General features: G+C 56.8%; 9 protein-coding genes across 9 annotated transcripts; 3 read left to right on the forward strand and 6 right to left on the reverse strand.

Moving 5' to 3' along the window:
• Positions 1-2,380: 2,380 nt before the first annotated feature.
• On the reverse strand, positions 2,381-4,759 carry MYCTH_2311474 (uncharacterized protein). The gene is made up of 5 exons (XM_003666574.1): positions 3,795-4,759; positions 3,407-3,712; positions 2,853-3,308; positions 2,486-2,788; positions 2,381-2,421 (listed from the first exon to the last, which is right to left on the reverse strand). Exons 1-4 carry the CDS (start codon positions 4,499-4,501, stop codon positions 2,530-2,532), a joined length of 1,728 nt encoding a protein of 575 aa, XP_003666622.1. The 5' UTR covers positions 4,502-4,759; the 3' UTR covers positions 2,381-2,421; positions 2,486-2,529.
• Positions 4,760-4,946: 187 nt separating this feature from the next.
• MYCTH_2145425 (uncharacterized protein) lies at positions 4,947-6,647 on the reverse strand. The gene is made up of 2 exons (XM_003666575.1): positions 5,739-6,647; positions 4,947-5,673 (listed from the first exon to the last, which is right to left on the reverse strand). The coding sequence occupies exons 1-2, from the start codon at positions 6,470-6,472 to the stop codon at positions 5,283-5,285; spliced, it is 1,125 nt and encodes a 374-aa protein (XP_003666623.1). The 5' UTR covers positions 6,473-6,647; the 3' UTR covers positions 4,947-5,282.
• Positions 6,648-7,696: 1,049 nt separating this feature from the next.
• MYCTH_2311479 (uncharacterized protein) lies at positions 7,697-10,895 on the forward strand. The gene is made up of 7 exons (XM_003666576.1): positions 7,697-8,146; positions 8,208-8,368; positions 8,456-8,842; positions 8,904-9,033; positions 9,099-9,138; positions 9,205-9,870; positions 9,985-10,895. Exons 1-7 carry the CDS (start codon positions 8,002-8,004, stop codon positions 10,739-10,741), a joined length of 2,286 nt encoding a protein of 761 aa, XP_003666624.1. The 5' UTR covers positions 7,697-8,001; the 3' UTR covers positions 10,742-10,895.
• Positions 10,896-11,204: 309 nt separating this feature from the next.
• On the reverse strand, positions 11,205-13,552 carry MYCTH_2311481 (uncharacterized protein). Its single transcript, XM_003666577.1, has one exon. The coding sequence runs from the start codon at positions 13,057-13,059 to the stop codon at positions 11,257-11,259; it is 1,803 nt and encodes a 600-aa protein (XP_003666625.1). The 5' UTR covers positions 13,060-13,552; the 3' UTR covers positions 11,205-11,256.
• On the forward strand, positions 13,534-15,104 carry MYCTH_2130550 (uncharacterized protein; the record flags this gene model as incomplete). The annotated part of the gene is made up of 3 exons (XM_003666578.1): positions 13,534-13,633; positions 14,374-14,892; positions 14,959-15,104. The coding sequence occupies 3 exons, from the start codon at positions 13,534-13,536 to the stop codon at positions 15,102-15,104; spliced, it is 765 nt and encodes a 254-aa protein (XP_003666626.1).
• MYCTH_2311482 (uncharacterized protein) lies at positions 15,091-15,561 on the forward strand. The gene has a single exon (XM_003666579.1). The coding sequence runs from the start codon at positions 15,285-15,287 to the stop codon at positions 15,444-15,446; it is 162 nt and encodes a 53-aa protein (XP_003666627.1). The 5' UTR covers positions 15,091-15,284; the 3' UTR covers positions 15,447-15,561.
• Positions 15,562-17,356: 1,795 nt separating this feature from the next.
• On the reverse strand, positions 17,357-18,576 carry MYCTH_2311483 (uncharacterized protein). The gene has a single exon (XM_003666580.1). The coding sequence runs from the start codon at positions 18,485-18,487 to the stop codon at positions 17,534-17,536; it is 954 nt and encodes a 317-aa protein (XP_003666628.1). The 5' UTR covers positions 18,488-18,576; the 3' UTR covers positions 17,357-17,533.
• A 1,880-nt stretch (positions 18,577-20,456) lies between these two features.
• MYCTH_2311484 (uncharacterized protein) lies at positions 20,457-21,692 on the reverse strand (the record flags this gene model as incomplete). Its single annotated transcript, XM_003666581.1, has 2 exons — positions 20,811-21,692; positions 20,457-20,700 (listed from the first exon to the last, which is right to left on the reverse strand). Coding segments are annotated over exons 1-2 (679 nt in total), but the record flags the coding sequence as incomplete, so codon positions are not given.
• Positions 21,693-22,239: 547 nt separating this feature from the next.
• Positions 22,240-24,724, reverse strand: MYCTH_2311486 (uncharacterized protein). The gene is made up of 2 exons (XM_003666582.1): positions 23,668-24,724; positions 22,240-23,594 (listed from the first exon to the last, which is right to left on the reverse strand). Exons 1-2 carry the CDS (start codon positions 24,451-24,453, stop codon positions 22,575-22,577), a joined length of 1,806 nt encoding a protein of 601 aa, XP_003666630.1. The 5' UTR covers positions 24,454-24,724; the 3' UTR covers positions 22,240-22,574.
• Positions 24,725-24,819: the final 95 nt, after the last annotated feature.

The raw sequence follows: 24,819 nt of genomic DNA on the forward strand, positions 1-24,819 counted from the left end.
AAGGAAAGAAACAGCGAGAGCGGAGGGAACGCGGAGGTGAAAGAGAGAGATGGTGGGAAGAGGAGAGAGACGAGAAGAGGATATTTGTCGTGAATAACTGTGTTTTAGTTATTCTGTCGGTATATATAGTACAAGCGCGGCATTAGAAGATGGCGGTTCATCTCGGCATGCCCTAGTGATGGCTTTGGGGATGGCGATGGCGATGGCGGTATTGGTGGTACAGGTGAGCCCGAGTTCTCGGGTTTCTGATGCGGCACACAACATATGTAACATACCTATATTGACAGGTCGTAGGGCGAAGCCGGTGGTTCTGGATGGTGCCTCAGGATATGCGTTGAGTCTCGAACGTCAAGGCGAAAGCAAGAAGAGAACAGGTCCTGTTACCGCGAGACGTTGAATCGGGAAGGAGTGTTGCTGTGTTGAGGTGCAGAGGACAGAGGAGGGGCGAAGAGTGGAAGAGGGCGGAATGTGGAAGCACTTGAGAGATTGGCGAGGGCGCTTTCGAAAAGAGACGAGACTGGAATGGATCCCGGGGAAAAATTTCCCTTAAGTCGTGCGTCACTGAACTAGGTCTTTCGGTGGGCAGAAGAGGACTGGCAAGCCCTGGGCAGTGAAGGAATCGGGCCCTGTCGGAGAGGAAAGGCAGAGATGGCCGAAACCTCGGAGCTCTCTTTCTCGTGGAAGTCGTGGCGGGAAAGGATAGAGGGCAGTGAATTGATATGGCCCTGTTATATGCACTCTCTTCCCTCACACACACACACACACATCTCCTGTGTGCCCCGGGTTCCATCGTACCCATTTCGAAACTCGTGGTTCCGTGGACCGAGATTCACTTCGTAGTTAAGGGCAACGAGCCCTCAGGTGAATGAATACATGCCCGATTGATTGGAGCATCGGTCCTAGATGGAGGGTTCGCATTTCGGGCGAAATGTGACGGATGCGTACGAGGTTGAGACGACTATCGAGAAACGGGAGGAGAGCAGAGCCGGGGCTGCGTGGCATAAGAGCAGCGAAGAGCGGACAGAGGACAGCAAAAGATAGCAAAAGAAGGGAATGCAGGACAGGATGACAAAGGAGTAAACCAATGGCCCAAACAGTCATGACACTCAGTTGAATTACCTCATTGCCTAGATATTAGACCATAACATCCCTAAGCCAAGACGCGCCCGGCATGACAGAGCACGGCATGGCCAGGGATGGGGGTGTGTCTTCCTAAACTTTCAAGCAGGCAGAGGAGAGTCCGTCAGTGCACGTATCAGCCATCCGTCCGACTCATTCATTAGCGCTGTCAGCAACTTCAAGTTGCCAGTGACCAGAAGTCATCTCATAACTGGGTATCTGGTGTGTGAGATATGGGCCTCCGAGGGTTGTTTGACCCCCTAAAGTAAGAACATGTCAGAGTACGCCAGGGGAAAAAGGAAAGGAGAGGCTGCGAGACCGCGAATGGATAAAGAGGACCAAGGCACCGGAAGAGGAGAGAGGGGAACTCCAGCCCCGTCAGATGAAGCTCATCTGCCACAGGGCAGTAAATGATGGTATTATAGCCGGTAGATGGGCATATATATCGGCTGGCTGTCGCCGGACCTACCGCTGTGCTAGCTGGCACTGGGCTTCTTCTATTCTGTTCTTTCTTCCCTTCTTTGTTGTCGATGAATTTAGGGGTGACCTGCATCCCTGCTCGATTCGGCTCTGCTTTCCGCGTACTGATATTACTGAATCTCACGTCTCTCCGTAGCAGAGCTTGAAGTTGCCCATGAATGTTGGTTTGACATGTTGTCGGCCATGGGTCATGTACGCTCTTCTACCAAGGGCGCGGAACGCGCGACAGAAGCGTAGTCTTACATAGCACCTAACGTCGGTTAGCTCTCAACGTCCCCCAATCGTCAGTCTACCCGCGCATGCAACGGAAAATCCAGGAGGACGCAAGAGGCTCAAACTCTATATTTGAAGAAACTACCTGAATAAATTGAATCATCAAGCGACACGATCAACTTGGGAGAGGGGATCGTTCTACCTCTCTACCGGCGGAACCACATTCCCCTTCCCCTCTTGATGCACGTTTATTTCTCCCTAGGTACCAAAACATCAGCAACACCAATGCCACACGGAAGGCTTCGTGGCCGCGCTCTTGCCAAATGGTCGAGAGAAATACGAGCTTGCTGGGAATCGACAAGGGAGGCGAGGACCCGTCCTGCGGCGGCAATTAGTGGCTATCGACCTATCGACAGGCCCTACCAGAGAGGCCGTGGCGTGGAAGCCGGAAAGGATGCTGGCGACAACGGCGGCGACTCCTGAGCATATTTTTCTTCTTCTTCTTCTTCCCCTCACGAGAAATGATCCAACATGTCGTCGGCGGAAGGTCGGGGGAAAGTCGTGTGTAGCCATGCCCTTGGTGAGAGGGGGGGGGGGGGGGACGAGCGCCTTAAGCAGGCGGTTAGTGCTTGGTCCTTTGACAACGGACGAAGAGGGAGGGTGGACGACGTACCTTGTAGGATTCCTATGCAGACAGCAGGAGCCCGTGATTAGTGTCTAGATCGCCTTGGTGCGAGAGAACAAACTGCTGTAGACCGCGTCCACAACCGGAGCAGCAGAGATCATCCGTCCGTCAAAGTAGCGGCCGTTGAGGCCCTTGATGGCGTTTTCTCCGCCCGAAACCTTGTCGAACTTGAGGTAGATGTCACCCTGGGAGTTGGGGTCGACGGCGATGTGGACGACGTGGCCGTATTTTTCCTCGGCTTCTTGCCGGACTTCCTCCTCCAGCTCCTTGATCCAGCCCTCACCCTCTTGTCTACCAGCATCTGTCAGCAACTCGTGGAAAAGATATAAAAACAAGGGACCGGGAGGTGACGTACTCGGTGGGATCAAACATGTTGTGGAGGACCACACAGCGGCTTGCCATGCTGACATTGACAGGGAGCGGTTGCGTCTCGGTCTTGGGCTTCAGAATCTGCCGCTCAGGTTGGCCAGTGCTGGGCTCGTCAGTCCTTGCCAGTTTCCGCATCAGAGCGTCTCGGCTGTAGTTGTTAAAGTTGACACCGGCCACGTCGGTGTCGTCCAGGGCGCTGGCGGCCGTGCCCTTGTCGCTGTCTCGGCCACCGGCCCGGTCGAAGTTGGACGCCTGGAGGCCCCTCCCCCCGGCTCCGGAGAAAGCAGATCCTTGATTCTGGCCTTGGAATCCCCGTAAGAGGTTGGCAGTTGACTCTGGGGTAAACTTATCGTTTCCAAGCCCGACACGGATCGGGCGACCGGCCAGATCGAACCCGTTCATCTTCTCGAGAGCCTCTCGGGCTTGACTAGCATCACGGAATCTATGCGCCATGTTAGAGACTGTCCGGCGGCACGGAGGGGGGAAAAAGAAGGGGGGAAAAAGGGGGGAGGGTTGGGGGGTCCCGGGTGAAGAACGTACTGGACGAAGCCATAGCCTCGGCTGCGGCCGCTGTCATCCTTCTGCAGCTGCACAAACTCGAGCTCTCCAAAGGGCTCAAAGACGTTCTGGAGGTCTGTTTCAGTGATACTGAAGTGGATGTTGCCCACATAGAGTCTGTGGAAGGGGATGGAATTCGGGTGACCAGATGATTCCGAGTTGCGCGCTTGGCGGTTCTTCTCAGCCTCGGTCGGCTGCACGATGACGGGAATACCTAGGAGTTTCTGACCAGTGAGCTGAAGGGCGGCCGCTACGGATTCTTCATTCTTGAACTCGACATAGCCGACACTGCGCGTCCTTTGTTAGCGTCCGGATGAAAATGAAACGGAAGCATTGGTGCACTGCACAGCGGGCGGAGAGAGAAACGTACCCTTTGGACCTGTTGCTAACGCGATCTTTTACGATTTGCGCCTCGGCAACGGGGCCAACCTTCTCGAAGAACTCCTTCAGCTCGCGGGTACGGAGGCGAGCGGCCAGCTGCTGGACAAAGACGGTGCGGCGATCACGCTCGTCTCCCGTCGGCGAGGGATCGCGGGGGGTGCTGTGTCGGCGGCCGCGGCGGTCGTCGTCACGGCGACGGTAGCCACGGTCGTCGCGGTCGCGGCGGTCGTCCCCCGGCGGGCGGTAGTAGCGGCTAGGCGAACGGGAGCGCGAGCGGCCGCCGCGGCCCCGGTTGCTTCCCCGGTAGTAGTCTCCGTCGTTTCTATGACGGCGTGAGTGTCGGCCAGAATCACGGCTCCGGCTCCGGCGCCTACTTCTATGGCTTCCGGCCTCGCTTCTCGGGGTGTCCCGTCCGCTAGACGAGTTTCGGTAACGGCCGCTGCTGCGATCTCGGCGCCGGTGGCCTCGGTCTCGGCTGCGGTCGCGGCTGCGATCTCGGCTGCGATCTCGGCTGCGGTCACGACTGCGGTCACGACTGCGGTCGCGGCTGCGACGGTCTTTATCTCGCTCACGGTCGCGATCGTACTCGCTGCGGCTTCCGTTCTGGGGCGAGTCGCCATTAGCGTTGGCCTTGCCGTTCTGCTCCTTGGACGAAGCAGTCGAGTCAAGGAGGGCTTCCACGTCCAAGCCTGACATGTTTTTGCAAGCTGCGCGATGGCGCAATTCCCCTTATCCGTTTCGCGCGCGGTTGCTCTGATAGTTCGGCAGCGACGATGGATCGCGTGGCGCTGGCGTCGTGGGCCTGGTTGGGCAAAAGATGGTGGTCGAAGGATGCCTGATGAAGGGGGAGCACCGCGAGGCGAAAGCGGGAAGTGGGCAAATGAGGCTCCAGGGTTGCTGAGCCGCTGTGTTGCGAGTCACGTGCGGGGATTGCGCTAGTAACTACATGCTTCTGCAAGATTGGCGTTGCAATTTTATTTGTATTCTGTATTCCAGTGTATTACTAACCCGGAGGCGGCTCTCGGTTACTGTACGGAACCCAGGTGAATAACGAGATGAGCTAGAGTCAAACCATCTGTTTGTTTTACAGACGTAGCATTTGCAACCCTCGGAGAATTGCGAAAGTTATATCCGCTGTTGTATAACAAAAAAAGAATCACAAGATTAGCATTAGGTAATTATTTCTCCCTAAGAACATGCCATCAACAACCGGCCTTATTAGTAAGAGGAGATCCGCGCCCCTGGTGTACTCTTGGACCCTTTTTTCTTGCACCCAACAAGGCAGCAGACGCCCGGTGGCCCACAAAACGGGACGGCATGTCTCTTTGCTTTCCTTCCTTGTTTTTCGATCGTGATATAGCGAGTGAGAATTGCCGGAACATGTTGTGGCTTGTGCACACGTACTTCACGTGTGTGCCAGCCTCTCATTACAAGATATATGTACCCCAACCCGGTCGTTAACTCGTGCTTCATCCAGCTAAATCATCTTGGGCTTTGACTTCAGCTCTGTGCCAAATACCTTGTCCCAGAAGGGGCTGGTGACACCGAAGCCGTTCTCGTAGTCGAGGAAGTGGTGCTCGAGGTGGTACTTCTTGAGCTGTTTCCACCACCAGGGGAGGTTCTGGTGGTGGAGGAAGTAGTGCGTCAGGTCATAGCAGACGTAACCAAAGACGCCGCCGCAGTAGACGGTCGTGGCAATGTGCCAGTTCCAGAAGAAGATGGTATGCGCCAGCCTCCAGAAAGGGGCCGCTAGTATCATGAACAGAGCTGGCGGCATGACCAAGCGGTACTTGTCCATGGGGAGGTAGTGGTGGATCCCGTGGAGGGTGAAGTGAAGCGTGATGCCAACCCGGTTGTCGGGGAGGTAGCTGAATAAGCAGGAGTTAGCAGGTGGCTCTTTGCAGTGGTTGTGCAGGCTGGACGTAGAACTCACTAATCAAGGTGGAACAAGAACCGATGCATCAGGTACTCGATCAGTGTCCACATGAAAAGGCCGAAGGCGAAGTAGGGGACTTCCTCCAGAGGGTTCTTGAACCCTTCGCTTGCGAGGTAGAGGCCGTACGAGACGAGCGGGAGCCAAATCAGCGGGACCACCCACCACGCGGTCTTGGTAAGAGGCTCGAGGAAGTTGCCGAATAGAGGGGCCGAAGCGCCGCCCTTGTAGTGGCGCGGCCGGTGGACCTGGTCGAGGTAGAACTCCTTTGAGAAACCGCCATACCAGACCTGCGGGAACAGCGGCCGGCTCAGGTCAAGGAACTTGTGGGTCTTGTAGTCCGAGACGATATCCGTATCCTTGGTCAGGTCCTCCTCGCAGGACATGCCCGTCCTGGGGTGGACGAATTTGCCGTTCGAGCCGTTGGCTGCCCCGTTGGTCTTCTCAGTGCCCGTTGGCTCTGCCTTGGCGTCGGCGGAAGCAAGAAAGCCGACATGCGACTCCTCGAGTACTTCATAGGCCGCCTCGGAATGCGCGTGCGACGTTTCATCCTCGAGAATGGCTTTGATGTCCTTGCCGGCGTATTCGAGTATGAGGTCGCCACCGCCAGGGTGCGAATCGATAAAGTCGGTCACGTCGTAAACATTATTCCCCAGCGTGACGAAGCAGGATTTCGTCGAGTTGTGCGACTCGACCTCGGCGAGCGTGAAGGTTGGGAGCGTCCGTCCAGGCATGGTTGCGATAGTCCGCTGCGGAACAAGTCGACCAGAGACCGGCAGTATCGAAGGTGAGTGCGCTAACACTCGGGCGTAATTGGAGAAACGCCGCGGATGGTCGAGTAAAGAGCAATCGCAAAAGGAGCGACGATGGTAGTGTTTCGTTTTGGGGGGAGTCGCGGATTGGGCGGATGGGAAATTCGGCCAAGGGTCCAAGGGGTCCCGCGAATCACGGACGCGGATCGCTCGGGTCCGCATGAAATCTCATCAGATGACAGTGGCGTTACTCGGCACTCCATACTGCCGGTACTGTACGCACCGCAGTACGGAATCTTCCGTGCACTACACTAGTTATGGATTATCCGACATTTCGAACGACGCAAACTTGCCAATCTTTCCAAACCTCGAAGAACTCCCACCCGTGCAAAGCAAAATTTCTTCTGGTGCTTACCAAGTATGGAACTTGTGGTATTAGGCTGATTTCTCGCCGAGCGATGCCATTTTCCTGTTCTGTCAGAAACAAGTCGAGGAAGCATTGGCCGCATCGGGCCAAAAGCGAAAATTGTATCAATCAATCTGGTGCGGTCTCAAACATCAATCAGCCTTACACGGCTTGTTCAGGACGCTAGTTCAGGACCAACTGCCGACAAGCTATAAAGAGTAGTACACAAAACATCATACGTGTCTCCAAATATGTATATGAGGAGGACCTGGCCCCCGGGGGACGGGAAGCATCACGACATAAGCAAAGTGCATACTCGGGATATTCGCGTTAACTGTCACAGAGGTAGATATATATCTATGTGGCATGCTTACGGTGTGTTCCTCGCTATGTATGCACTACTTACTACATACTCCCTACACAGCTGCACGTACGTGGGACTCGCACATAGCCTGTAACCGATATCCGAAGTATGTTGAGCACCATGTCCGACTTGGCGCCCCAGGGTCTCTCGCCAATGCATGGCGGGGTTCAACGATGCCCCTCCTTAAGAAGAAAGTTCCAATCCTGGTATTCGTGTCAATCCGAGTCCAGCCATCGCGGGGCGTAATATCAAGACTCACTGGGGAGAGAAAAAAAAAAGAAAAAAAAACACGGCTCGGGTGTTGCACTATCATTACGCACATTGTACAGTACGGAGTACTTTCTAGACCAGACAGTAGCCACGCTCGTGGTGGCGGGCAGTGCTGAGCTTCGGGATAAGCTTTGAAGGCGCGAGCAAGCCCAAATAGCGTGGCTGCGTCTGACGTAAAGCAAGGCCGGAGTCCTCTCCTTGGCGCCTCGTACACAAGCTCAACCAAGCTCAACTCCAGCCTCTTGAGCGTGCCGGTTAGCCGTGGTCTTTCGTTCTCAGATCGGACTTTGCGCAAATATAACATTTTCCAACGGTCACGGCGCGCGACAGAAGGTTTAACCAGCCGACCACCTCTGGTAAAGACTTTAAGAATCCCACAAATCTTTCGCAAAACGGCTCCGCGCTCCATTCATTCTTATTCTTATCAAAGACAGCGTTTCCCTCTATCGCACATCTCTCGCCAACGGCGCCATGGCAAGCCTCAGGTTTGGCTGGGGCAGTGCGCTCCTGGTTCTCGGGCTGCTGCTTGTGGTTCTTCCTGGCAAAGCTGCGGCATTCGGTGCCGGCAACATCCCGTCCATCGCACAGGTCGAGGGTCACAACTGGAGGCATGGAGGTAAACGTTCTCACAAGTCGGTCCGGGTTATACGGTGCAGAAGGCTTACCCGCCGCTCCAGACATCGAGGACATGCTCAAGACGGTGGCTTTCCTTTACGGCAAGAAGTGGTCTACTCTGATGGTCGGCCGCGTCTACTTTGGCAACTGGCTACGGGACTACTCGCAGGCAGTCGACGTCGGGAGCCTGAAGGGCATCAACGCGGCTACGATTCGAATTATCGTGAGCTCTCGCCACCGATCCCCATGCAAATGCAATGCAACGAACGCACCGCCATCAGACGGATCGGATGATGACTGACCTTCCCAGGTTTGGGTCCTCTCCTTCATGGCCAACGGTTACGCGACGGAGGAGTTTGAGGTCACCGAAGAGCGGCTGGGCGTCTACCGCCCCGAGGAGCACATCGACAACCCCCTCGGCTACGCCGACGGCAAGGATGCCCGAGAGTTCGATCCCCGCCTGCGAGGTCCTGTGGACCCGCGAGAGCTCGAGATCGACCCGCGGACCGGCATGAAGAACTACATCGCCAACGAGAGCGGTGGATGGGCCACCAGCGCCGGCTATCTGCGCTGGAGCTTCGCCCGCAGCATCCACTTTGGCCGCCTCTACACCAGCGGCGCGAACGGCACCTCGGGCAAGGAAGCCGATCTCTGCGAAGCTCTGCGCTGCCTGGGCCAAGCTCTGCACTGCATGGAGGTTAGTTCCGGCCCCGTTGGTTGGCCTCGACACGACGGGTCGCTGATGCTGACCTCCTCAGGACTTTGGCGCTCACACCAACTATTGCGAGCTTGCCCTCATCGAGATGGGCTATCACAACGTCTTTCCGCACTGCGGCAGTGCGACCAAGATCCCCCTGAATGGGAAGATGGTGTATCCGCTCGTCACGGGTAGGCAGAACTGACAGGGGGAACACTGCCATGACGCACAGTCTGACTGACATTAAATACATCAGGCACCTTTGGAGCCGTTGACTTTCTGCACTCCGTTCTCGGGTAGGCATTCGATATTTCACCAAACTCGTTCCTTTCCTTGTAGGGACTCTTACTGATCCGGATCAGCGAGGCCACCGACCACTTCACGCAATCTGAGGTTGACGAGATCGACATTGCCCTCAAAAACGCCGAGCAAGCCACCATGTCTGGCGACTCCCGACGCGGTTTCTTTGGCTCCGGCTCCGGCTCCGGCTCCGGCGGAAGCGACTTCATCTCGCTCTTAGGCCAACTTCCCGGCGTCGGCGATGGCTTCGCTGCGCAGGCCAGGGAACTGAAGGCCGCGTCGGCCGCCCAGGAGCAGGAGAACATGCGGGCCGCTGGCAACACCAACATCGTGCCCGGGATGAGCCCCAACTTCGATCCGGTCAAGGTCTCGGGGCAGATCTACCCCATCCTCCAGTTCCGCGACAAGATCGTCCGGTCCATCAACAGCATGATCTCCAAGATCCCGGGCCTGGAGAAGCTGCTCGAGCACATCAGCGAGACGCTAACGGCCTTCATCCTCGGCCTTCTGGCGCCATTCGTGCGCCCCATCATCAACCAGGTCAACCAGACGCTCAAGGAGGGCTCGTCCGGTCTGTTGGCGACCAGCGCGAAGCAACAGTTCGAGCCATGGGACAACCCGCACTGCACCGACCCCACCCACTCGATGCTTTCCAAGGACCACTTCACCAACGTTCTCAACTCGTGCAGCGGCCGGGTTGCCGTGACCATCCTGCAATACGTCGTTCCGTAGGTTTTTTTTATTTTTATTTTATTATTATTTTGTTTTTCAAAAAAAACCCTTTTCAATCCCTCTCTTTCATTGGAGACAGGATCGCTAACGCAGGCGGGCCAAACAAACAGCCGCATCATGTTCGCGTGGGAGAACCCCGGCGTGCCTGTGGATGAGGTGGTCAACGACGTCCTGCGCGCCTTCCACCACCCGGCAGCGCGCGACGAGCGGATCGAGATCCAGCGCGACATGTTTGAGACGGTGCGCAAGTGGGCCCAGGAGACGCCCTACCGCAACCAGCTCGACCACCTGCTGTCGTCCGAGTCCGTCAGGAACCACAAGAACCACATCCTCAACGGCCAGGCCGGGTCGCGGTCCGCGCCCGGCGGCGGGTGCGGGCACGGAGATGGCGGGCACGGCAAGCCGGCCGGGTCGCTGTGGTCGCACATCCAGAACGTGAATCGCGACGCGAGGGAGGCCGGGGCCAGCCCTGGTGTTGGTGCTGGTGTTGGTGCTGGTGGTGCTGGTGGTGCACACCATGCGCCACCCCCGATGCATGGCGAGGCAGCGAGTTACTACGCGGCCAGTTCGCCCCAGCCGTCCCAACCGTATGCGGGCAGGCCCGGCCAGTCCGGGTATGCGGCGACCTATGAGCGGCCGACGCCGCCTGCGTCACAGCCTCCGTACGGCGGCGGGTATCCCGGCCAGGGAGGTTACGGACAGCATCCGCATCCACACCAGCACCAGCCACCATCTGCTGCTCATGGCGGCTATGGGCAGCCGCAGTACGGAGGGCATCATGGGGGTTACGGTGCGCCGCAGCCGGGAGGGTACCCGCCACATGGCCAGCAGCCATCCCCTTCGTGGGGGCAGTATCCTCGGTATTAAGGTGAAGCTACGTAACAGTCCTTGAGCGGGAGGTATATCTAGTATTGATATCCTATCTATTCACATCGATTTCACCGAGGCACGGACGGGGGCGGCCATTACGATAGTTATCTGACAAGAGTGATACCAGCAATACCGACTACAACTACCCTAATGAGAATTGAAGATTCCACCAAAGAATGATATCTTGATTGTCTAGCCACCCAAACACCGTATCCTCGTGCTTTTTTTGCCCGGGGGGGGGGACTTTCCCGCTGCTAAAAATAATAGATGATGATTCCCACATGACTCACTCATGCCATGCCATGCTATGCAAATCTCGCCGAACCCCAACGCAATGCGGTCACCAACCCGGATTTGAATGAGTATACATACAAAGACAAAAGGAAAAGCCAGTAAGGCACGGAGAAATCTCTCCCTTCTTTCTGTTTCTCTCTTGCTCTCTCTCTCCCCCCCCCCCCCAAAAAAAAAACCCTCTCTCTCACTCTCTCTCTCTCAATCTCCCTCTACTTACTCTACAGCCGTCCCCTGCGCCTCGGATCGCTCGCCTCGGCCCTCCTCATCTCCCTCATCTCGCGGGTGCCCAGGCTGCCGACGCCGCCCTCGCTCCTGCGCTCCCAGCCGCCCAGGCGGACGACGAGGCAGGTGGCGTTGTCGCCGTCGGCCGAGACCTCGGTGGCGTACTCGACCACCGCGCGGGCGCCCTCCTCCGGGGTGGCGGCCTCCTTGACGAGGTCGACGATCTCCTGGTCGGCGAGGGTGCCGCTGACGCCGTCGCTGACGAGGACGAGGAAGGCGTACTGGGCCGGGCCGAGGTCGACGCGGGCGAGGTCGGGCTCGGCCGAGATGCCGACGCGCTTGCCCTGCATGTCGCCGAAGGAGCGGCTGTTGGCCAGGCCCTGGATGCGCTCCTCGCCGAAGGAGTCGGTGACGACCGAGTCGGCGGCGTAGCGGCGCAGGCGGCGCGACTCGGCCGGCGAGGACGGGTAGTGGTCCGACGTGAGCGGGCGCGGCAGGCCCGTGGCCGTCTCGCAGAGCAGGACGCGCGTGTCGCCGACGTGCGCGACCACCAGGGTCGAGTGCGCGGCCGGGTGCCAGAACGGCGACGGCGTCGGCGTCGAGATGAGCGCGACCGAGGCGGTCGAGCCGCCCTTGAACCGGACCGGCCCCCCGATGCCGTGGCCCGACGGCGGCAGGTGCGGCGACCCGAGGACCTCGTCCTTGTTGAGCGGCACGTCCGAGGCGTACGGGTCGTCCGGGTCCGGCTTGCGGGCCTGGGCGGTGACGAAGTCGAGGTCGGCCCGGAGGAAGGCGTACGTGAGAACCGACTCGAGACTTACGCCGCCGGGTTGCGGTCCGGCCGGCTGTTGGCCTGGAGAGGTGCGTTCATTGGATGATGACGGAGAAGGAGAAGAAGAAGAAGAAGACGAAGACGAAGAGGCAGAGTTGCGCGTGGTGGAGGCGGCGGTCGTGAAGTAGTTGGGCCGGAAGCGGCGGAAGTACCCGCCTATTGTGCGCTTGTACTCGTCGAGAAGCTCCGACTCCAACCGCGCGGCCGTGGAAGGCTCGACTGCCGGTTGCTGTTGAGGCCGCTGCTGCTGTTGCTGCTGCTGCTGCTGCTGACGCTCGGGGTCTTTCAAGGAATCGGGAGCCCCCGGGTCCCTCTCGAGGCTGCTCTTCAGCCCCAGCCGGGCCGCGGCGTCCTCGATATAGCCGTGGAGCTCGTCCCGAAGGAACTCGCTGCACTCGCTGCCGCCGTGCCCGTCAAAGACACCAAAGTAAAAGACCTGCGGGTCGCCGAGTGCGCTGTCGGCACTGGTGCCTTCTCCGGCGGTCTTTGCGGCCTGGTGGCGCACCAAGCTGACGGGGACCCGCCTCGCAAAGGCGGGGATGCTGATGGTGCCGGCCTGGTGTGTGTCCTCGTTGCGGGCGCGCTGCCCGCGGGAGTTGCAGACGCCGAAGTGATGTTTGGCGCTCCGGAGGGGGATGCGGACTACTGTCAAGTCGCGGCTGGGCATGTTCGGCGGAGCCGCGGCCGGAGCGGATCCCGGTGACGGAGTGTGGGGGGTCGATGCGGCCCGGGGCAGCTTGTGGCCTGGTCCAGCCGACGACCGCGAGTCGGGATGCAGCGAAGAGGAGGGGAGATGGGTCACAAAGTAGTTGTGGAAACTCCGCCGGGTGGCCTGGTCCCTGAATTGCTGTCTCTGGTTGCCACGGTGCTGGGCTGCGTCCTGCAGGGTCAGCAACGCCGCTCCTTGCGCCGGGACCCGGAGGGGTCGCCGCCGCAACCCGGCGGCTCGTAACGCGCGCGGCCACATGCTGGCGCTCCTTGCCTGCGTCTGCTGGCGGGCGTGAAAAAATGTCGCGACATAGCCCATCAGGGTATCGAGCAGAGTCTCGCGCGACACGTGGCTCGCTCGCGTGGCGGTTTGGGCGAGAGCCCAACGACGGCGCAAGGGGCGCAAGGGGCGCATCGTTCCGGCAACTAGCTCAAGCAAGTTTCCGACAAAGTAGCACGGAGGACGGAGTAGCTGGGTATTCGTTTGCCCACGGCCATTGCACAGCAGGGCGGGTCGCTGGCACATGCGTGTATTGTGTTCCGTATGTCCTGTACATGCACAGAACCGCTGCGCTGCTTTCTGCGCTGGCCGGGGCTATTTTGGTGTGCTGAGGGTGCGTGTTGGTCGCCCCCAGTTCTCGGAGCGGAACTCGATGACGGGAATTTCGAGGAGCTGTGGTAACGTAACTGACGAGCATATCGCGGCAATTGGTTGGCAGGAAAAGCTCCCCGAATGCTTATCAGGGTTCTTGGCACGCAGTCAGGGATCGACCACTCGGGCGAGCTTTTCCGCGTGCTTCTGGAGCTGCGGTGCCATACTGTGTACTCCGTATGTACGTAGTTAATAAGTCCGTACACTAGTTAAGAGTCTATAATAAAAGACAAGAAAGAGCTCGATGCAGTCTCTTGCTAGGAGAGCCCCTCTGAAGGTAGTATTCCCGTTGAGGGAACCGATGCCTTAGGAAAGCCCATTAAGTTTAAACCTTAGGCACAAATCAGCTTGGTACTTCTACTCTCTACTATATGCGTAACACTGCTTCCATTCGTTCAGGCCCTGCACTGCCCAACCTTGCCTGCCGCTGAACTTGGCGGGGCAAGCCTAACGTCATTTTTTGTGGGCATTGGAGCATGTCTTGGCGGAAGCCTGTCCTTTTAGTTTATTCGTTACACTGCGTTCCGTTCAACATCGACACCGAATTGTTGTTGAAAATGGTCTCCGGATCGCCAAACTTTCCTTTCGCAGGCATCTACAACTAGCGCACATAGCCGGCCAACAACTCTGGCTTAATATCCCTCCGTTCCACGCTCGGGGGACACGAGTGGGCACTGGCCGAACGCTCAATATCCCGAGTCGAGGTTGCCGTCTCCTAGTGACCGCGTGGTCATCGCGTCTTCTCTTTTTATCTACTCTCTTTTTATCTACTCTCTCTTTCTCTACTCTCTCTTTCTCTACTCTCTCTTTCTCTACTCTCTCTTTCTCTACTCTCTCTTTCTCTACTCTCTCTTTCTCTACTCTCTCTTTCTCTACTCTCTCTTTCTCTGACGACCGCATGTTTACCCTTGTGGATCATAGGCGACACGGCAGACGGCCCAGACGGCGACCCGGCGGATTCATTCCCGACCAAGGCGGGCTTTCCAATTGTTGACATTGTGCTTGATGTGACTTTTGAGACGTCCAAAGAAACGCTGAAGGCGGCGAGGAGGGCGGCAAAGCCTCGGCCGCGCCAGAATGTTGCCCCCCCGCCAGCTCTGAAGCCCGAGACCCGGGTCGGTTATAGAGTGCAACTGTCGGCCCTGAAGCAGAACTCAAAATACTTCGACAACTTGCTCAGTGACACCAGGTTTGCCGAGGCCAGGTCGATAGAGCAAGGCTTCAAGGAACTGTCCCTCAGAAACGTGAAGCCGTCAGAGGCCGACGCCGGCGATCTCCCCGTGGTGAGAATCCACGAGGATGACGAGGCGACCCGGTCGGCCGGCCATGTCTCGGTCTTTGAGGACCTGTTGAGGATCCTGCATAGGGAGCAGTCGACTTCCAAGGCCGTGATAATGCATTACCTCGCGGTCCTTGCTGTGCTCGCCGACCGGTTTGACTGTACTGGCATCGTGTCTCGCTACGTAAGCGCGCCCTGAAGTACAAGTGGCCGGCCACCCCAACCAGGCCGTCCCGGGATGACGGCCCTTCCATATCCAGGGCAGGTGAAGAGATCCTCCGGCAAAAGATCCTCGTCGGCCTGGCTGCTCGACCAACCCCTCAAGCTGCACGCGGCCACCCGCGAGCTGATCATGAGCGGCTCGCGGAGGTAGAGTGCCTCCTGGGAAGAGGAGCAAGCAGAAAGTAGCACGGCCGCGTGGTAGATCAATTACGGTCAGAGCGCGGCCCGGGAGTGACAGACGGACAGGAGACAGAATAGGCGAACGAAGAGCGGGGGGCCTTGGCTTACTCTCGAGGTCGTCAGGGAGGTCGCTCTTCGACCCGGCCGAGGGATGTATCAGGATGTCAAAAGAAGACTGCCGTACGATTGGAGCGATATTGTTGATGCTTTCACTTACCGGACGGTTGCTAGCACCATCCGCATATACTTTGTTAAGTGCATGTTCGCGACGTACGCCTCTATTTCAATGCTAACCAACGGTATTCCGGCTTGACAGTCTCCTCCCGGCAATCGCCTGTACACTCGACGTGCGCCGTCGGACTGGAGAGTTCTTTGGCATTAATGAGGCGTTATTTTCTTCCGCCCTCACGGCCGTTGTCCTCAGCATTCTTGGGACACAGCCCCTCACAATTGTTGGCGTGACAGGGCTGATTGCTCTCTTCAACTTCACAATCTACGACATCATCAGCATCTACGACGTATCGATTAATCACAATTCATGGCATGGACGGGAATCTGGGCAGCCGTCTTCCACCGGCTCGTTGCCATTTTCAATGCCTGCGACTATATGGGTTAATAATGTGGCGGATTTCTCGAGCGAGTCTTTCGGCTTCTATGTTGGTATCATTTACATCAGTATGTACATACTCCATGCCATCGTCATTTTCAAGATTCAAGCAGGCTCCAGTGCATACAGATTCCTTGACGATCTATCAAACGGGGCTCGAGATCATTCCTACCTTTGAAGGCGAAGACACCGAAATCCGCCGCCCTATTGTCGAGGCAACCGCGGTCGTTGAGCAGCGCATTTCACATTTGCTTATGGGACTAGCGCTCATCGGGACGATGACACAACCCCTACTTGTCGTGCCACACACCATTCCTTCCGCCGTATTTGCTTGCCTTTTTTTTTTTTCATTGTTGGGGTATGTAAAACTCTACTTCCCTATCCCCAGCCTCTGCTTGATTACAACTGAACTACAGTGGGGATTCATCGAATCAAACGGCATCCTTCATCAGTTCATCTTTCTGCAGCGCGACGAACCGCTTCTAAAGATTCGGAAACGGAAGATCATTCTCTATATCAGCCTGCAGTTCTTTGTGGTGGCCGCATGCGTCGCTATCTCCCATAATTACAGTAGCGGCAATTGGCTTCCCGTTGCTGATCATCCTACTTATTCCGCTCCGCACTCTCTTCATGCCACGTTGGTTTACGCTCAAGGAACTGCAGATCTTAGACGACTTTACCGCTACTAACAAGACTGTTTTGGCGAGCCTTGGTGGGAAGCCTCAGTTACCGGAGCATTCATCCAAGGTAGAGGATTGGGGGCTGGAGAGGAGGAGGAGTGAGCAACGACATGGGGTTCCGAGGCAGCGTGCTGGAAGTCTCCATCGCTGATCTCTCTAACTTGAGACAAGATATCTAGTGTATATCTGTCCTAGTCTTTTTTAGGTATGTACAAAAGCGCCACCTAGACTTTTGTCTATTCAGAGGTATCCCTATTTCGGAAAGAAAGGTGTGGATGGATGGATGCGGAAACCAACGATCTTCGTATCTCTGCTACGGTGGTGATAGTTGTGGTGGTTGTGGTTGAGGAAGAAGGAAAAGGCTGACCAGAGCTATGTATCATGTAGGAAGATGTGGGTGGTTGCAACCCTGGTGGGGCCGGGAACTCTAGTGGGGCCCGGTCCACCAGAAAGGGTAATTATAGTCCCAGATGTCAAAGCTGGCGCAGGGCATTCCTGGCATCGGTCTGTGCAAAGGATTTAGCTTACACCGAGAACGGACTAATTAATTACACCGGGCCAGACCCGCTAGTGTTTCGGTGTGAGTAGGTCCCGAGTTATATGTAGGTGTAAATAAGTGGCTTGCCCTATAAACGAATGTGGTAATATACGCGAATCGCACATCGTTTCGCCCCTTTTCCATCCCGACCTGCCAGCAGAGGTATCGGCGACCAGAGGTGATCCCGGAGAATTGAGCAACTGGAGGGAAAGTGTCAAGTAGCTATATGGTAGGATGCCGACGTGCCAAGTCGGGGCCCAGAGCAGGAGAGCTCCGTAGCATTCGCAGGCCGTGATTTTGCGGCGGATAGCGGGGAGCGATAATGCATACGGGTCGTCCTCACTACACTATTATACTGTATGCCCACTCTCTCGACTAGCTTTGGGGCTGCGAAAGGGAGCTAGGCATTATAGTCTTAAGATTGAGAATTAATACTAGCAGCCATCTATGTTACTTATATATAATTTACACCAATTACAAAACAGGTATTAGGAACCGACGATAAAAGTATGAGGAAAGAGTCTGCCGGGAGCAATCAAAGCCATCTCGAGGGCGGTGCAGACTAATTATCGTGACTAATACTGCGTATTGACAATGTTTCTCTGAGACGAGTACGATGGCTGCCGCGCCTGTCCGATGCTGCCCTCGACGGCCGATTCTACCGTCGCGCCCGACCTGCCGCTGATGCTCTCTGCGTCCCTATCGCGGTCCGAATCCACGTAGAGCCTGTCGCGCTGGACGGTGACCTCGGTCGTCATGACCACTGACACGCCGTTGTGCTTCCCGTCTTCCGCGTCCGCGCCGGGGCCGCCCGCGCCGACGTACACCTTGTTGCCCATGTCGTTGCGGTGCTGGTGGGGGTAGTGGTGGTCGGCCGCGGCTCTCGACCTCCTGTTCTTCTCCCTCAACCCGTCCATCGTCTCCAATGGTAGGCTCGTGTTGTTGTTGGCTGCCGTCCTGGCGTACGAGCTATCGTGGCCGGAAGAACCGCCCTGGGTCATCTCGACTAACCGGTTCAGGATGCTGAACTCGATCTTGAGCTTGATGCTGTAGACGAAGCCCTTGTATGCAGTCTGTATGGCGTACAGACCCGCGAACTCGAGGGCGAGGATGGTGATGTCGAGCACGACGATGACGGCGTTGACGACGACCAAGTGCGTCATGAGGCGCCGCCGCGTGCTGTCGCGGCCCTGGTTGCGGCCGCTTATGCCACTGCGGCTTCGCACGCGCATGAGAAGAACCGTCTCGTGGATGTAGAGGCCCGAGATGATGATCTCCTGCAGGAAGAAGAGCGTCACCTGGACCCGCTCGTAGATGGAGTAGGGGACGATGAAGGGGGCGGGGTTGGACGAGTTGGAGCCGTAGGCGAACACGGCGGTAGGAATGTGGCCGATGACGGCGTTGGCGACGATCATGGCCAGCACGAGCCGCAGCCGGGACGTGTTGCGCATGACGATGTGGAGGCGTGAGTACAGGACGACCGACTGGCCGGTCACCATGAAGCACCATCCCACCACGACCAGAGTCATATAGACCCCTCCGGGGCAGGCCGGCACCACGGACTTGATCAGGAATCCAACAGAATATACGGCTATAGCCCATGTCGCCACGACGAAACTCCAAAAGTAGAGGCCGCTGCGCCGCTTGAAGGTGGCTAGGATAATGAAGCTCAGGTCGACGACGTTGTAGAGCGAGATGCTGAGGAATGCTATGACGATAAACAGAGTGGTCCCTTTTGGCGTGCTGCCGGTCGAGTTGCCGCTGTCTGCTGGCGCCGTGGCAGTAACCAAGTCTTCTTCAGGCTTATGTTTTGCAGATATTCGGCGGGGCGGCGATGAGGGTTGATTATTAGAGGGATGACTTGGGCGATGGAATCAAGGAAGACGTCGGGCGAGACCCGGGAGTCTTGAATAACCCGGAGGCTCTCGAAAGTCCCGGGGGGGGGGGGGGGTGTAGCCTGCCATGGATCGTTGTCCAGCAACATCCTCTCGGGCAGGCATCAGTCAGGAAAGTAACTGATGAGGGTGGCTGATGATCAACGGTGCTCGGATGTCGGCTCAGGAAATGCGGCCGCAGAGCTTCTTCTTAAACGAAGATCGAAGAAAACGCAAGAGATCAGGCAAAGCCATTGGACCCTAGATCTATGATCCCTGCGTCCGGTGAGAGTGCAAACAGGTGCTCGTAGGATGCTGATGACAAAGTAATTAGCTACGAGTACTGATCACTTCCAGGTTAAGTCAAAGGCCTATGAACTAAAACCAAACTTCCCCGGCCCCGAGCCGGAGAGTGAGGCATCGGTATGCCTGCTAGTTAGTTATTAGGCTCACTACCATATTTCGTTAGCGGCTTGGCGGTCAAAAAGGAGGGGGCCGCAGCCGTTGACCGGCCTCTGCTTCTTGGCCTTTGCGGACTCGAAGGTTCGGAAATCGAATGCTGAAGACCTGTTCTGCGATTGACCTAGTCGGTTTAGTGTAGACGAAGCCCGAGGCTAATTATGCCCCGAACAGAATATGGGATGGTGTGGCTTGCAATAGGCAGGGGGGCCGGCGGATTGGAGTGGGGATCCAAGACGCACACTCGCAAAAGCCGGGGCGCTTCAAGGCAGGCTCTCCCAAAGCAGGGCTTTCTTTGGAGTGTAGTGTAGGCAGGGCCCGCTCTTAAAGTAAGGTATGTAGTCCGTAGTGTACATACCTGGGTAGCCCAACCCCGCCATTTTGCGGAGTAGCAGCTTCTTTGTTCCCAGAGGAGTGGTAACACTCTAAGTAGACCCCACTCAAGATCGTACTGGAGAAATCCGCTTACCCTAAACATCCATGGCCCATTTTATCGCCTTATGGTTTTTGGTTAGATCAGCGATATCCAACCTTGCTCTTCGACACGGTCATTCAGGCGACTTAATGTTGATGTAGGGCCAGCTCTTATTGGCCATACGCGGCTGCAATCATCCACGATGGTCCCTATTTCTAGAAGCGTACGAAGAAGGGCCATGTCAGGAGGTGAGAATGAGCGATTCTCGTTCCACCTTTGAAGAAACAAATTTAGTTCCCAAGCAGGCCCCGGGATGGCGTCCTGGATGAGGGAGTGCTATACTTTGCCTAGGCCGTGCCGCTTCACCTCGCTAATTACCCCAGACAGTCCGCTTGTATCCTGTACTACACTAATTCTCAAATGCCGTACGGAGTATAATTGACTTCTTGTTTAGCGCTGTATAGCGCCTTGGCATGGTAGACCGTGCGAAGAAGGTGGCCTTCCTTTGTCAGCCCCTCCCCTATGGAAAAAATAATCCTCACGATTACTTCCCTGGGGGCGTGCTTGCCCTGCGCCAATCTCATTCGAAATGAGAGAATGGCCGGCAGCTGCGTAAAAGTCGTGGTAGACTCGATCCTTTCCTCGGCATCCTCTTCGGTAAATGCTAGTTCTTCCATAGCATCCATAACCAGCCCAGCCTTGAAAAAGGTGGTGAAAAGCTCGTGCATTGGGCGATGGAAATAGATCTGCCAACGTTTAGTCCCTGCACCCTTAATTATACGGGGCCGCGACGTAGTCCAAGCCGACTCAACTCACCTGCTTCTCGGGCTGCCCTGGTACAGCAATTCCCAGAGACGGTGGGACCGACATATACTCCCTGACAATCTTACCACGGACGATCTCGGACTCGCCCGTCACGGGATCAAAGCGGACCTCGATATTCCGCGTCGCGTTGGACGTGAAGAAGACGGGGTGTAGCAGGGTGGCCACGAAGCTGCCAGTAAATAAATAATTAGTCCGTCAACATGGTAATTGTTCCCTTCCGTGCCCGGAGACTTCTCGACCGTTCTCGACGGCTAGAAGTCTACACGTCTTCGGACTTACACTCCATTCTCGACCAACAAGTCCCGCAATACCCCAGCAAGCGGTTCCAAGTCGGCGACGTCCATAATGGCCATGTTCATCAGCACTATCTCGAACGGACTTTCGTCCCGCGCGAGGGCCGTAAGATCCGACTTGCTCGTAACGTCTACCCGCCGCCACCGAATCTCCTTCCTTTCCAGTTCCGACTCCTCCCCGTCCTCGCAATGTGCCCGCGCCAGTGCTAGCATATTTTCGCTCGCGTCCGTGGCCAGCACGGAGGTCGCCCCGTTGCGTACCAGCCAGCGCGCGCATAGGCCGTTGCCAGTCGCTAGGTCCAAAGCACGGCATGGTGACGAGGAAGAGAGGGTCAGCTTCAGGAGGCGAGTCAGAGAAGGCTCCTGCAGGCGGCGCCAGTACTTGTTACCCTGCTTCGTGATGGTGCTGTCCCAATAGGCCGCGTTGGCTTCCCAAGAGGCGATGGCGCGCGATGACAGGCTCGAGGTAGATTCGCAGGTCATATTGGGGAATGGGTCTCCAAATTCCAAATGGGCCGACAGTCGTAGTGGAGGGTATTATCCAAGTCCCAAACTCGAAAATGCTGATTGAAAGAGGAAGATGCTCCCAAATAATTAGAGGGTTAAAAAGATAACCTAAAGAAAGTTTGACGTTTTTACAGCTGTTCCGAACAGTACTAGAGACTTTCTAGACTGCATCAATACACCTGTCGCCGAGTGACTCAATCGGTGGCCAAGATCTGCAGTGAATCTTGGCTTTTATTCAGGTAGGTACACTCTTGCTTCGCTGGTGCCATTCTGCACTCGATGACTAGGAGCGAACCTCTAGAGGAGAAAGTGGAAAGAGCGCCACCTGATCTCTCCAAACTGCCGAAAGAAAAGGTAGCATTTTAGGTTAGGATGAAACCGGCTTACTTAAAATGACATCGCTATATAAGAACTCTATGCTTTCTCTTTATTCCCTCAGGTTCATATCGCCTGGAGTCGATTTGTAAAGGCATGCTTACTTGACATCTAGTATAGCCTCCGAAACCTTTATATTCGCGATCCGCCCTTGGAGAACTTACGAACGGGCGCCCAGTCCCCTGTATAATATTTGGTAGCTTGACACGCCCATCGCGCAGTTGCTTATAGGCCCTTATCTACTCGGGTCGAGAGCGTAGCACCTACTTAGCACCCACTTGGCTAGGAAGTAGTAGTTATATATGCCTGCCTTAAAGTAGTGGCTAAACGGTTACACGCGGTGTATACTACCGAGTTTGATACGCGCGAGTCCCAGGTATTGTTTTCGCAGGCCGTAGTTCTACATCAAGGACCGTATGAGAGGGACGAGCGATAACGTCCTTAGGGGAAGGGGGGTGGTTTGGTGTCCTAACAAGCATGCCCCAGGCGAGAACAAACGGTCTACCGCGACGAGGATGTCAAACCAAAGGGGCGTCGGGAGTACAGAATAATACCTATCTACTTAGCCATTATGCAATACTCGGCTACCTAGCTAACAGAGGGAGAAAACCACGAGAACATAAAGGACAGGACAAGACGGAAAGAGACGACGAACTGGCAATCTGAGAGACGAGGATAGCAAACCGCAAAAAAAAAAACCACCTGCTTTGCCAACAAGGATAGCCCCAAAAAACCAGCAAACCCATAAAAACAAACAACATCAAAGAATATCATCGCAAAAAACAGTGCAGCAACAGTAACAAACATGCATACCGGGAGATCCTGCTCGCAGTCGGCCATGCGCCCTTCATGGGGTATCTTATTCCTCCTACGCCCTCCCCGCATATGCCGCGCTCAACAATTCGGTATCGAGCGCATCCACGATCCGTTGCGACTGGGTGGGCGACCCGGCAGGTACGGCCCTCGATTTCCTGACGCCGCCGCCGTCCTGGCGTGGCGCCGCCATCATCATCGGCTGCGGCGGCCTGGGATTTTGCGCGCGATTTTGCGCGCGGGCGACCTCGAAGAGGTTGGATGGCCCGACGGCCGGCTCCTTCCCCCGCTGACGACGGTGGCGCGAGTCGTATACGATCAGCGGCGGTGCCTTGGGTGCCCTCTGCGGCAGCGGGCGGGGTGACGGGGAGCGAGCGTTGGCAGGCGGCGGACTGCCGAGGTTTGCCGGCGGCGGCGCCTGTTCTCGATAGGCCGGCGGCTGCGAGGGGAGCGGCGGGATTGCCGACTTCCGCGTCGTCAGCCCCCTGCCGCCAAAGTGAGCCACCAGCAGCTGGGCGGCCGAGGCGCGCTGGGCGGGGTCCTCTCGCGCCATGTCGGCCAGCTTGGGAATCAGAGGCACGGCAGCCCGGACCGCCACCAGAATGTCGTGGTAGGACGTGGCGTTCCAGGGGGGGAAGTTGAACTTGGGGTGCACATCGAGGATGGTGCAAAAGAGAGACCAGATGTCCATCTTTGGGCTCTGGATCCCGGCAGTGCCGTAGTCGCGGTAGAGCTCGGGAGCTTGGTAGAATTTGGTGCCGCACATGGTGCCGGCATTCGCCTGGTGATTGGCGAGACCAAAGTCTGCGAGTTGGAAGGTATATGTGCCTTGCTCGGCGTGCTCGTAGTACAGAATGTTCTCGGGCTTGATGTCCCGGTGGCAGTAACCGCGATCGGCCAAGTAATCGAGGGCGCTCAGCATCTGCTCGAGAACCTGCATGCAGAGGCTGTCGTCGGTGCAGCGCTTGTCCTTGTCCCCTGCGAGCACCCTGAGATTGCCCGGCCGTAGCGGCATAAAGATCTCGGGCTGGTCGCTGTCGAACTTGGCAGTGCCCAGACATTCGACGATGTGTTTCTGTTCCCGCCTGCTGTTAGCAAATAACCCCACCGCGGAGTATGGGCGTGTGCAAGTACTCCGGGAGACGTACGTGTTTGAGATACTCCAGAGTCTTCATCTCTCGGTGGACGGCGGCTCGTGCCTGCTCGACATATCGAGCCCCGTAAACATACAACTTGACCACCTTCACAGCAAAGGGGTTCCCGGATTCGAGATCGATAGCTCGGTACACGGCGCCGAACGTGCCCTCTCCGATAAGTTCACGAGGCGCCCCCACGGCCTCGCGAAACAGAATGCGCCGGGCGGTGTGCAGCCGGGTGTTGTGCCAGGAGTGGAGCTCCGAGCTGTCGCCGTCGGTTGGGAGGTCCCGCGAGCGGACGGTTTGGAGACGCTGAAGAGAGATTTGGTAGCCCTCGATCGCGAGCTGACGCAGGGCTTCCACCGATCCCAGATCTCGCCACATCAACCGGAAGTCGTAGGAGGCGATGGAGATCCTGTAGTCGGTTCCGTAGACGATGACACAGTCTCCCTCAACCGGCTCCATGGTTTGGCCAACGTCAGGGCTGACGGTGACCGAAGACGAATACTTGGACCGAACGGACAGCAGCACGACGAGGGTCTCGGGGTGTATCTCAAAGGCTACGTGGACCGCCGAGACAGAGCGACCGCGGAGGATCAGGTCGGCGTCTCGGCCGAGTCTAGTGATAACGCGGCCTTTGGGAATGGACGGGACATGGAACCCAATCTCGAGCCCGTCGAGACCTCTCTTGCTGGTCGACACAAACCGGGCATTATCGGGATGGAGAAGAGCATCGCTGGCAGCCGCGTTCTCTGGCACCAGGTGGAAGAGCGTACTTGAGTTGGCGTTTCGGGTCATGCCGGAGGGGAGAACATACAAAGATAGCTTACCCCAGAACGGGGGCTAGGAGGAGCTGTGGTTCGCATGGTCGCCGCGCCTGATAGATATACCTCTGATCCAGGAAAGAGTCCTTGCGGCCTGTTTCCATTTTCCGCCATGGATGTGTTGGTCGCCTTATCGGTCTCGCTTGGAAAAGCATCCAACAACGCAAATTCATTGGGCCTCATGAGCTCTGAGCGAGGCGCGCGCCACTGGATGTTGTGACACTCAAACTAGGCTGATGCAAGCGCCGGTGTTGTCAAGGAAGGGTCGCGTTGGGCGGCAGCGGATTGCAAAGGGTGGAAGGTACTGTAATCCGTGTATATGTACTGTACGTCTGTACTG

This window comes from Thermothelomyces thermophilus, chromosome 7, assembly GCF_000226095.1.
Source record: "Thermothelomyces thermophilus ATCC 42464 chromosome 7, complete sequence".
Lineage (NCBI taxonomy): Eukaryota > Fungi > Ascomycota > Sordariomycetes > Sordariales > Chaetomiaceae > Thermothelomyces > Thermothelomyces thermophilus.

What these genes read in the sequence shown, in the direction of transcription:
- MYCTH_2311474 (XM_003666574.1), bottom strand. Translation starts at nt 4,501, where the DNA reads ATGTCAGGCTTGGACGTGGAAGCCCTCCTTGACTCGACTGCTTCGTCC. An exon ending in GTTAGCAACAGGTCCAAAGG is followed by an intron (nt 3,713 to 3,794) that starts GTACGTTTCTCT and finishes AAGGACGCGCAG; the next exon opens with TGTCGGCTATGTCGAGTTCA. An exon ending in CGAGGCTATGGCTTCGTCCA is followed by an intron (nt 3,309 to 3,406) that starts GTACGTTCTTCA and finishes CATGGCGCATAG; the next exon opens with ATTCCGTGATGCTAGTCAAG.
- MYCTH_2145425 (XM_003666575.1), bottom strand. Translation starts at nt 6,472, where the DNA reads ATGCCTGGACGGACGCTCCCAACCTTCACGCTCGCCGAGGTCGAGTCG. An exon ending in TTCTTGTTCCACCTTGATTA is followed by an intron (nt 5,674 to 5,738) that starts GTGAGTTCTACG and finishes CTGCTTATTCAG; the next exon opens with CTACCTCCCCGACAACCGGG.
- MYCTH_2311479 (XM_003666576.1), top strand. Translation starts at nt 8,002, where the DNA reads ATGGCAAGCCTCAGGTTTGGCTGGGGCAGTGCGCTCCTGGTTCTCGGG. An exon ending in CGGCTACGATTCGAATTATC is followed by an intron (nt 8,369 to 8,455) that starts GTGAGCTCTCGC and finishes TGACCTTCCCAG; the next exon opens with GTTTGGGTCCTCTCCTTCAT. An exon ending in ATCCTGCAATACGTCGTTCC is followed by an intron (nt 9,871 to 9,984) that starts GTAGGTTTTTTT and finishes CCAAACAAACAG; the next exon opens with CCGCATCATGTTCGCGTGGG.
- MYCTH_2311481 (XM_003666577.1), bottom strand. Translation starts at nt 13,059, where the DNA reads ATGTGGCCGCGCGCGTTACGAGCCGCCGGGTTGCGGCGGCGACCCCTC.
- MYCTH_2311482 (XM_003666579.1), top strand. Translation starts at nt 15,285, where the DNA reads ATGTATCAGGATGTCAAAAGAAGACTGCCGTACGATTGGAGCGATATT.
- MYCTH_2311483 (XM_003666580.1), bottom strand. Translation starts at nt 18,487, where the DNA reads ATGACTCTGGTCGTGGTGGGATGGTGCTTCATGGTGACCGGCCAGTCG.
- MYCTH_2311486 (XM_003666582.1), bottom strand. Translation starts at nt 24,453, where the DNA reads ATGACCCGAAACGCCAACTCAAGTACGCTCTTCCACCTGGTGCCAGAG. An exon ending in CTCTGGAGTATCTCAAACAC is followed by an intron (nt 23,595 to 23,667) that starts GTACGTCTCCCG and finishes AGGCGGGAACAG; the next exon opens with AAACACATCGTCGAATGTCT.